Source organism: Oxyura jamaicensis, chromosome 7 (genome assembly GCF_011077185.1).
Source record: "Oxyura jamaicensis isolate SHBP4307 breed ruddy duck chromosome 7, BPBGC_Ojam_1.0, whole genome shotgun sequence".
Taxonomy (NCBI): Eukaryota; Metazoa; Chordata; class Aves; order Anseriformes; family Anatidae; genus Oxyura; species Oxyura jamaicensis.
The window spans coordinates 3,305,346-3,316,966 of NC_048899.1; the positions used below are offsets into that span (position 1 = coordinate 3,305,346).

The 11,621-nt window shown below is 45.3% G+C and overlaps 1 protein-coding gene across 1 annotated transcript in view; it reads left to right on the plus strand.

Annotated features, from left to right (window-relative positions):
* Nucleotides 1-11,296: 11,296 nt before the first annotated feature.
* The window catches only part of TMEFF2 (transmembrane protein with EGF like and two follistatin like domains 2), a 117,275-nt gene continuing 116,950 nt past the window's right edge, over nucleotides 11,297-11,621 (plus strand). Inside the window, exon 1 of the mRNA XM_035330852.1 lies at nucleotides 11,297-11,360. Within this exon, the coding sequence (XP_035186743.1) occupies nucleotides 11,297-11,360 (64 nt within the window). The remainder of the gene's footprint in view (nucleotides 11,361-11,621) is intronic.

Sequence of the window (11,621 nt, forward strand, 5' to 3'; positions counted from 1 at the left end):
GCTGGTTTGAACTGCTCAAATTGATGGGACGATGATTGTGATCGTTTTGAGTGCTCCTGTGATTACTTCCTGGGGGTATTACCTGGGAAGACTCTCTTAACATCAAACACCAGTTACTATTTTGTCCGCTGTTGCATGATAAATAACAAGAAAGAAAAGTCTGTAATCTTGCTAATCTACTCTTTGCCAAGCTGCACATTTTATAAATGGGGCAAGGGGAAGACAAACCACTCCTTCCCATTTCTCAGCAAAGATCAAATGACAGAGGCTGAAGTGATTTCCTCTGTTTTCCTATGGTTTCATTACTTTTCATAAAATACAGCCTAGGCTGTTAAGAGAAATGATAAATTATTAAACCTAAATTACAATTCTCTAAATCAATACGCAATATATATTTTGGTTGCAGTATTTTTCTCTCTTTCTTCACTTACTTAGTAATTAACAAAATTCTGTAATGTGCTATGGGTCTCCTAGGTATTAGAAGCAGAGTGTGCGTGTGGTAATTGCAATTGAAAACCCCAAGCTAGCTATTTACTTAATGCTGATGTATCTTCGTGCTTTGTCACTATCTACAGCAGTGCTGTAATTTTGCTTTCATTTTGTACGTTTTCCAGAAATCTTACTTCTTAGCTGCTTGATGGTCTTTAACAAATGTTATTGCTTACAAGGCCCAAGAGCGTCTGCCTTGTGGGTGCTGTCCCTGGCGGGTAGGGTTTGCCTAGATAAGCAGTGCCTTTGGCTCTCTCACACCTCCGTGGCCACATGCACCCTGAAGTCCTGCTGGCTGGGCTGGGAGCCTCGTGCCACTGCTGCTGCAGAGCTACCTGGATGGATCCTGCCCATTGTTATTGCAAAGCAATGCACTGTTACTGCAATGCAAGCACTTCGCACTGGGTAGCCTTGAAGAAGAAAAAAAAAGAAGGGGGGGATGGGGGGGGGAAGTGTGGTAATCAAATAGTATTTACTTGAAATGAATATTATTGCCCCTCAGAAGGGTAGCCTTCTTACTCTTTGCAAACAGTGAGCAGTTGTCAATGAAGCTAGCTGCTTGAGGAGTGGGGGATCCCTCTCCCCACGAGAAGGTCTGCGGGACAGCATCTAGCGCAAGGGGCACCTGGCCCTGCCTGGAGTCAGTGCCCACTACTGCAAGGCCACAGGAGAAACACAGTGCTCCATGTGGACTCACTAGCTCCTGGGGATCTGCGTTAGGGCACCACATTTAACAAGCGGCGTAAGACCCGTACTGCTGCTCAAACTCCTGACAGCCTTGAGTCCGTGATTATTTTGCTTCGTTTGCTGAAGCCATTGGCGCTAGCCTCTGCTCTGAAGACACACGACACTGAAGAATTTTGTGTGTGATGTTCACATCCAATCCAGATTGTTTTAGCTTTCTGTTTGGATAGGGCTTAGGAGGTGCTAATCACCTTTCTATCTCCCAAACACAGTTTGTGCCAGCATGCGGCATTAACAGGCGCCTTATATTGGATTGTGCACGGTTGGGGAGCGTTATGCCTCAGCATCAAAGGCAGCAAGCTATTAAGGCAACCATCATTTAAATTAAAAAAGATGCTTCGGGTTTAAGTGTGGGTAACAGACACCGTTCTCAAAACAAGGGCTGAAACTTTCTGGTACCGCTCTGCGACTGCGGCGCGGTCGGTGTGTTCACACAGCGAGCTGCTCCTCCTGCTTGCACTTCCCTCGCATAACATCAGTGTCGGCTGTAGCTGGGGTGTGCTGATGCGGAGAGGGTCAGAAGACTGAACAGGTCAGGCACTGAGCGATGCCGGGTGGTCCAGACCTCTGATCCCGCAGCATTGCTCTCACCATCTTTTGCAAGTAGGCTTGTGTGCAGAATTTCTGCTCTCTGGTCACTTGGAAAGTACTTATTAATCTTTTTTTTTTTCCTTGTGGTCCCATATCTGTTTAGAGCTAGACTCAGGAAGTACCAAGATAAATGAAAGGGTTTTGCTTGACTGTTAAGTAGGCTTTTCTAAATCTCCTATGGTTTGCATTAGTTTTAGATTAAGTTTATTTTTTAGATTATCCACACTGGTTCAGCAATCCTTTCTAAAACCCAAACGGTGTAATAAATAATAGTTGAGGAAATCGGGAACTAGACTCCACGTGGAAGAATCTTCTTTCCAAGACACACCAGATGTTCAGAATGACAGCCTGAATCAGGGCTCAGATCCATAAAAGTAGAAGCATGATAAGTGCAACTCTGAGTTTCCTTTTTATCAAATTTCTGTTCAGAAATTCTTGTTATCCCTCACCGCATCCAGAACAATTCTGCGGGGAAAGCTGTGAGCTCATTAGATAGCCCGTATTTGCAGAAGAACCACCTTGTCTTCAGCACTTCAAGGTGAGCTTTTCTTTAATGGTTTCTACTGCTCTAATAAAAAGAAATGGGCACTGGATTCTCCAGAGTTCATAAGGAGATAATAGTACGTAAATCAGGGAGTGACTATATTAGTCATGAAAGCTGATGAGAAATCCCAGCTAACTGAAATAACAAGTGGAATCAGAATGTCATCCGACTTTATACCAACGCTACCACCAGTCCCTACCTCCTTGTATACAAGGAGTTTTGGAAAAAAAAATAGAAATGATGATCTTACGGAAGCTTTTTACACGACTCCCAGAGCTTACGGTATATCCACTGATAGGCTGCAGTGCAGGGCTGCAATTTACCGTGGTGTAGTTTAAGGTCTCTCTTCAATCTTAGAGCAGAGTTCTGTGCAAGGTTTGGTGGTTGTTTCTGTTGTTGTTGTTGTTGTTGTTTTTAGTAGGCTGGAAGTAGAGAAGTGTCTGCATACAAAACAGGCTGGAAACCTGACTTACCTGGCTAAACTAACCCAGCCTTTTCCTGAAATTCCCTTTGCAGTCTGTGGTGGGAGTGGAGGGGATGGGGTGGAGCAAAAGGAAAGAGAGATGCGTGTGAGCAAGACCCGAAATTAGGAACTATCGTCCCTCTGGAGGGCACACATTCTCTTTGCAGTGGCCACAGAAGGAAGCCAGGTCGCTAAGGGGATTCCTGACATTGGGCAGTTTCAGGATGCGCCTTGTGTCTTCACTCTTGTTTCGCTTGTGGCTGTGAATGACAATAATTATTTTACTATGTTATTCTACTACGTTATATAATCCTGTAATATTGTACGCACTCCCACTTGTGTTGAGGGCGGGAGGGGAATATTTCAAGCCTGCGTTTCTCCCTTTTATCATGGTGGGAAGCAGCAGCTTTACACCTTCACTTCTGTAGCTGCCTTTATCAGGCCAGATTGAGAGGAACAGGTATCATTAGTCTAATAATGAGTGTGTGAGCTTTTAGCAATTGCATTTTCTCCCTACTTTGCTCCCAGAAAGTGCCAGGTGCCTATAGGGAAATAGCTTATGAAAGTAAGTTACGTTTTCTCACTAGCCTAATGAGTACAGATACATACAGAGAGAGTTCCCTTGGCTAATTATTTAGTCAGCAATCACTCCAGTTGTCCCTGCCATGAAACCAAGAAACAGAAGGAGTATAATAAATATAGACTGGGGTCGCTGACCAGGAAAATATATCCCAGTGGGGTGGCGTGGGCCTCAGGACATGCTACGTGGAAAAACAGCATTTAAAGCATCAAAAGAAACACATTTAATTATAAAAAATGAATAAATTTTCAAGCAGAACTTCTAGTTCATACACTACAAGGCCAGCTGTCTGAATAACGCTGTGTTGTACAAATCCTCTCCCTTCCTTTAGACACAACTCCATAGCTGGAAGAATTTGATTGCTTTTGCTGTTGTTATCTATCTTTGCTCAATTCACAAAATTTGGGCTTGGGATATAAATCACTGCTCAGATTTAGAATGAGATCTCCTCTCCCTCTCCTCTCAAAACTGGCAATTAAATATTATCTACTTCACTTGCACAGTACTAAAAATTAATTTCAAACCTCCGTAGCATTGCTAAATGTGAGCTTCCCTCCTGGCCCCCCTCCCTTCAGGGGTGTTAGTTCACATGCTTGAGAAAACCAGCTCCGAAGAGACACAGCTCCTCTGTTTAGTTAAGAAAATGTAACTTACCGCATTACCGTGCTGGGGCTGCCAGCACCTCTCTCACAGAGAAACAGGGGTACCGCAAAAGTATTCTCTCAGCTATACCCAGTCTGCTTGAGCAGCCCTTAAATCTCACTTAAGGAAATGCAGGGAAATTTCAGGAGCGCTTTACTGAAAGGAGATTGCATTTTTTTTTGACTTGAATTGCATTTTTTTGACTTGAAACATAACTAAGCTAAGAGCTTTGATATTTTTGAGCAGGTCTGGATAGAAGATGCCCTTTTTCATGCAGTCTCTATCCTCTCACCTTCCCAAAATACAGTTTGAGTGTGTTTTTTAACTAACTGTCAGGCAGCAAAGGCAGCTGTTAGGCAGTAGCCAAGTTGTCTCAGTCCTATAAAAGCCATAGGCCTCATATCTTGAGAGCCATCTACTGGCACCTTATCTGTTATCCACGTATTATACATCCAGAGAACCCTTCTCAGTTACAGAGCTGACATGCAGCAGATTTTACGTCTTCCTGCTGTGATATATCTAAGAATTATTGGAAGCAGTCTAACCTTGTAAATCATCCGTGTGGGGTCTGGGAGCCCTTCCACCACCAGACACCTCCGCGTCCTGCCCGCAGCCTTGCAGAGAGAGCATGGCTTACGCGGGGTACGGGACCGCAGCAAACTCCTCCCCTCGCTCGCTGCCATCATCTGCTTTCTGCCCCGTAGGTGAGGCAAAAGGAGCCTGTCAGAGCAAAAACCCAGCCTACAAATTGAGGTTACTGGGAATCTGTTTTGAGTGGTTGCCCAGCAGTACATCAGAGTAAGCCTCTTGTGTGAGCAGGTCGTCATAGAGGACCTTAAGCCCAAGAGCTTGGCATCCCACACCACCTCACCCTGCTGGCAGAGGGGATCGTGCCCGCAGCCACGTAAAATGACTGTCTAGCATGAATAGGACTGTGGTGTAACTGCTGTGTATCTCTCCTGCACAGCGATTAATAGGAATAGTAGCAACCTTGCTCCAAACTTGTAGCACGTTTTATGAAATGAAGAAAAAATCAGGGGACCATTGGTGTGCCCCTGAACCTCGTGGGAGAGGTGCTGGGAGTGGAGCAGGATCAGCAAAGGAACAGATCTTCAGCAGAGAAGGATGAGTAAATCCGTGGCTATCACAAGCACAAAGATGCCAAAGGCACTTTAATTTCCATGTGTTGGGCAATCAGTACCCAGGATACTTTCTGTTTATGCACATCGCAGACCTGTAAAAAATCACTCTGTGCTGGTATTTAGGGCCATACTCTGCCTTTTATCCCTCTTTCTTTAAATTGAAGCTATTAAACTTTCAATTTAAGGCAGCAAGGGTCACTTTATTATTACAGATCTTTACTTGATGTACTTTACAAGTCATTTTTTTTTAAAAAAGTTACTGTTTATATGTATCATTTGGCATCAGTGTTTTAGGTAGGGAAGCATCTTCATTTGCATTTTTCACTGTTTTGAGTTGATACGCCTTCAAATCATTTCTAAATAATAGTTACTTTTGCCTGACTGATCATAAAAAATGTTTCTATCGCACACAAGCTATGACATTGTGAATAAAAAATTAATTACATGATAAGGAGAGAAACGTTTCCCGGTTTCAACAATGCTTCTCTGTATTGCTGTTTTGTTTCGGTTTAAGGTAAAGTTAAATATACGCAGGATAGCTTCCCGTATCAGGTTGGAGATTAGCGTGGCTTGATGAAACATTATGCCTGGCTAAATATTGGTGCTATATCTTAATGGGAAAACAACACTGGTTTTCCTTAGAGCATCATCTAGCTGGTGGGAGTCTGCTGCTCACAGTGTTGGTATTGACAAAGAATCCCTTGCAGGTCCTTGGACAGAAAATGCCACATGGTCATTTTGTCAGAACTATAGCTCTTCCAGGCCTTTTTCTTCTCAGGTAGGGAATCTGGCTTTATAAAACCTAAACTGTGGACTTTTAAGCACGTGTACATACATATAAAAATTTCCTAAGGATTTCTGATCCTGGTGAGAATCCTTCTTAGGCAAATCCTTCAAGAGTCTTTCCATGGCTAAGACTAAGAGATTTTTCTCTTATACTTAATTCTCATAAATGCCAAATTCCCAAGACCAATCAGGAATACTCCTGTGACCCTTCATCCTCTGACCTGATACAGGCCAGGTGAAGGCTGCCCATCAGCTGTCCACAGCTTTTCACTGCAAAGGGATGTGCTACCATGCTGGCTTGGTCACTTTGGCACGATACCATATTGTTGTAAATGAACTGAAGTCCACATTTATCCATGTCTTGACGCTTGCCTGGGGCATACAAGTGTCCCTTTTCCCCAAAGCCTCGTGTGTGACAGATAACGTCCTTGGGAGCACGTCCACACCATGTGCTCAGTTATCGAGGCAGGGATGCTCATGCTGGCAGCGCACACAACGGTCAGACATTGTTTGCTGGCACTTCTATGTAGGGACACGGATGCTAGATCTCCGTCCATATGTGAAAGGAAAGCACAGACAGGCTGTTATCTGTGAGAATGATTTAGCAATACATCGGGAGGCATGGAGCAGGGCTTACAGATACGGTCTGGCACAAGGCGCTGAATGAGAAATGATTGTTTACTGCTTCATAATGCATGAAATAGGAGTATCAAATGATGTGAGCAGGTGCCTGGTTTAAGAAAGTATCTTCTCACACAGTGCAAGAAGCTCTTGGCCACAGGTCCTCCTGGCTGCCATATGGTTGTGTGGTTCATGGGAAATTGATGGGAAGACAATCCATCAGGAGCTGTTAACCACACTAGTACTATTTCTTGTCCTTGAGAAGTCCCAGCCTCCAGCTGCCTGTGAGATTATAGGGAAACCACCCCTGTGGTCTTGCTCTGATCTTCTACTCTTAGCAACATGTCAGGACCCATGTGAGGTGTTTCAGCACAGCATGTAGTGTCTTCTGTGGGCCTTCAGCAATGGCATCTATCTCACAGTAAAAGAAACTTCTCCCCTGCTGTATCTGATCTGTTAAACTGCTGGGTGGTCCTATCTGCCCGTCCTCTACTGAAAGGGAGCAGAAATAGCTCGTGCATCTTCTATGGCTGTGCTCTCTTGCCTCTACAGATAGACACAGTTCAGGTGTTTCTGCTGACGGCATTGCCAGGAGTGGATAAGACAGACTGCCTGGGATTTGCTCAGTTAAACTGCTAAATCCCCTTGGTGGTCTGCAGGAATTATGCCTGGGTAAGAAAAGGATACAATACAGTTGATTGAGGTGAGCTGAAGTAAACCTCTGTAAGATTCATCTTCACAGAAGGTGAGGTTACAAGTTGACTGAGAAATGCCATTTGAAAATGTTGTACATCTCCAGGTTGGTTTTCTTCATCATTTAAACAGTTTGATTACCCACTAGGGGGATAAATAAATAAATAAATACAGTAACCTCTACGCTTCCAGTGAGATAAGATATCTGGAAAGACCAGTTGTCTGTCTCGACTCTCTGAAGAGCTGTCAAGTCACTTAATCCAGTGTTGTGCTGTCTGTCTGGGCAGAAGGAGGTGACGCCTGCTGCTGGTAACAAGATGCCTAGTGCTACAAAGGTGCTTGTAGGAACAAGTCCTTTCATAAATCAAAAAATAAAAGATTTAAGTTGGCTAACCCTGGTAGTCAACCAGAGTTAGGAATTTCTTCTTCTCCCTTGAAGATGTTTTGTTGCTCTTCAGGAATAAACACTGCTGAATAACCATGACTTTATATAAATAATACACTCCCTCCTACAAGCTGCATGAAATGTTAAAACTCCAGAATGGACTATAAACGGATGCATAAATCTTTAGCATCCATGCATTTCAATCCATCTATTTAAAACTGAAGGTAAAAGGATCACAGCGTTTATTCACATTTTCCATGCCCTTTGTGCAATTTTTTCTGACATCAATTTCATGTGTGGAGCAGCATGAAACAGTGTTCCAGTATATATTGCAATACTTTGTTCTGTTTCTTGGCATGTGCCAGAACATTCAGTTAAAAGTAAAGCGTAACACAAGACAGCTTTTTTGGCATAACAGGTCACCAAAGCAGTGGAATGTTTCAGTCAAAAATCAAAGTGTGAGACGCATTGCTGAAAGGCAAACCATCTTTCAAGGAAAGCTGAGACCTTTCTTCATCTTTATACATGAGGATTCTTGCTCTGAAGCGGTTAATTACAATGAAAAATACAGCACACTTTTCTCAAAGCTGGCCATGAATTGTTCTTGGATTACACACTAGTTCAAGTGAAGAGTAAGAGCCATGTTTCTCTCAACAGTAGGGAGAAAAAGAGTCTTGACAGTATGTAAATGAACGTAATCTACTTGTTGTTCGTAGACCTGAAGGGTCCCTCAGAGCTTTAAAAATCCATGTGATATCTAGGAATGGTACACTTTGCATTGAGATATGTGATTTAGCTGGAAGCTGTATAAAATCTATAAAATAACATGTAGGCAAAGACTACTGCCTGTGCGTTTGAGTGAGCCCACATGCACTTTTCCTGCACACGTGAAAAATAGATGAACGTAAAATCTGCTAGAGATTCACAGACTTCTGACAGAAACACATGTGTAGGCTAAGTCTGCCAACTTTTGGTCAAACCAAGCCTGAAAATACACAGGCCTTACGAGAGTGTTGTTCTTCCATGAAGGGGAAGAGCTCCAGCTTCATACACAGCAAGTTCATACAGGTTGTGTCTCCTTTACTGGTCTTCTGCTGGAGCAGGTGGCATCTGTCACGTACCTTTCCTTCAGGGTTGGTTCCTCTAACTGGGAACTGCACGCCCAAGCTATTTCTGGTGGGATTTTTGCATATTAGAATCAAACCCGCTCATTTGATGAGAGGAACTGCCACTGAAAAGAGGTGACCCCCTTTGCACCCTTCTTGTTAGTGTTGGCTAGGACCTTATTTGCTCAATTCTCTTTCTTGTAGACTTAATAGATTTTTTTTCACCATTTCTACGAACTAACACTAGGGGTGGTATCTTGCAATGGTTCACTCACGCATTGTAGCTCTTATCCTCTCAAGAATTGTGCAGGGTTTTGTTGTGTTTTTTTTGTTTGTTTGTTTCAAAATTCTGTACATATGTGTTTCATGAACATAAGGTAATACGGTATAGGTGGTGAAGAGGCTAACTCAGGTGTGTCTTAGTAGGATTTGTTCTTAGCAGCTGTGGAACCTAGGTCCCGTACTCTTGGTGCTGACCTCGGGAAAATGTTGATGAACGTTAGCTGTATTGTAAAAAGAAGCCTTTTTAATTTTTTTTTTTATTATTATTATTATTTTTAATCAGCATTCTTGACCACGGTCATTATCCTAGGGCCTTTAGAGACCTCAGACGCAGGCCATACAGTGTTTTAAAGACAAGGATTCATGAGCTCCTCTTTATAGTCTTGGGTAGGCAGAGCAGAAAAAGAACAGGTCTCATGCACCCGTAGCTTGTATTGCCGAGGAGGTTTTGCTACACTCTTCTGTACCAGTTGGCTTCTCCCAAGTTCTGGGAAACTTGTGGGAGACTGCAGGCTTCCAAGAGCAGCACAGCCAAGATGTAGTGCAAGTGTGAATAACTGAGGTTGCATAATTCGTCAGCAGTACATCGTCTCCTAGCCAAGCGCAGCAACAGAAGGCATTACTCACAGACGTGGCGACGTGGGACGGGGCCCAGGTGCGGCCTGGTCGCAGGCCTCAGCCATTGACCGGTCGTAGCTGGAGGGGTGCCGTACAAGCTGGGGCAGACCCTGCCCTCACCCACAGATCCTTAGAGCACGTGAAACATCTCAACCCGCTTACTTTCTGGGAGCTGATGTCCTCCGAACACCTGTAGATGATTGTGTGCATTGGATAAAACTGTATCTGCTGCCCATTTTATGTAGTAAAGGCAACTAAAAGCTGCACAGACAGTGGGCTTTGTGCACAGGATGTAGTTTTCCCTCATTACCTACTCGTTATCTTGCACTGGAGCCAAACACGTAACTAAAAGGAACTGTACCGATGGCTGTTGCTCTTTGGTTCCTGGCTTTGACACAGGGAGCTGGGGTATCATGGACCAAGTATGTCCTTCAGAGGATGCTGGCTGCGATTTGTACCTCATGCGAGCGTAAAGCCCCGTGCTTGGCAGTGAGCTCGTTGCGTGGCTTACGAGCAGCAGTTTTGTGTGGCGGTGAGGTGGGGTGGCAGCGCCGGGGAGTGCGAGATGGCAGGCGCCAGCCAACCGCAGTGCTGAAGTGCAGCCGGGAACAGCGTGTTGGCACGTGCAGCGCGGGGTCAGGAGGGCAAAAGAATTCCTGATTTGGAGCTGGGAACCGTATGAAAAAATGATTGTACCTCAGCCTCTACAATTCAGAAGAAATTGCTAGAGAGGGTAACGGAGAAACGAGGCTCGTGGGTCTAGCTATCCCTTTTGGAACACTGGCAGATATATTTTTTTTCATAAAAATATTTTTATGAGTAAAGCTTTCATATCAACAGGGAAAACCTTTTTAAAGAAAATACCAGTGTTAGTCACAGCAGAACCCCTTAAACTGTGCCTTAACCAGACTGCCCTTGGGGCGGTTTCAGGTTCGTAGTTCGGCCACGGTGTTGTGACAATTACAGGACCTCTGGTGGAGCTTCCATATTCCAAAGTCAGAAAACACGCATAAAAATAGAGGGGCTCCTTTGTCTCAGCAGACAGTGCCTGTTGTCTGAGAGGCTGAAAATAAAAAAGGGTAAGCCTAAGTCAGAACCGTGCGCAGGAGAGCCAGTCAGTGCCGTGTTATATGGCACTCTGGGGAGAGGACGGGCCATCGCTGGGCTTCTGCTGCTGTATTTAACGACACTCTGTGAATGCCAGATACTCGTGTGTTATCGTCTCGGCTGTGAGTTATAGCGACAGGAGAGACGGATCAGAAAGGGCCTGGATGTGAGGCTGGTCTCATGGTTTGCTTCCCTGCACCGTCTGGTCTGACGGGCCTGCAAATAAAGGAGCCTGCCAGTGCCTGTATGATCGGTGGCTCCGAAGTGAAGGGGCTGGAGATGGAAGAAGGGAGGAGGTGGAGGAAATGGGAAAAAGAGAATGAGAAGGGAAACTGTGAGCCGTGGTAACTGCGAATGGGAAAATGGAACCGGGGGAGTGGGACGAGGAAACGAGGAGCGGGGAGAGGCAGAAGGCAGGAGCGAGCAGGACCCTGTCCCGGCGGGGCTGTGGTGCCCGGGGCACCTCAGCCGGGCACAGCGCCAGCGGGCAACAGCGACCGCGTATGAGAGAGATCAAGCGAGTTAAAAGCGAAGAGGAGGAGGTGAGAGGGGAAACAGAGGATGATTGTGAAGGGAATAATATCATGGCAAAAAAATAAAAAAATAAAAATAAAAAAGTGAAACGAAGAAGGACACAGTCGCTCTCCCAGGCGCTCCGCGAGCCCCCGGCAGCTGCCGGGTGAGGCTCGGCTCGGCCGCTAGCAGGCAGTAACGACTGCCGCTCCGTGCCCGCCCGCTGCTCCGGGGGCCGGCCGCCAGCCCGCGGCGGGACGAGCGGGGCCCCGCGCCCAGCGCCGTGAAGGGTGCGCGGGGTGCGCCGGGGGCCCC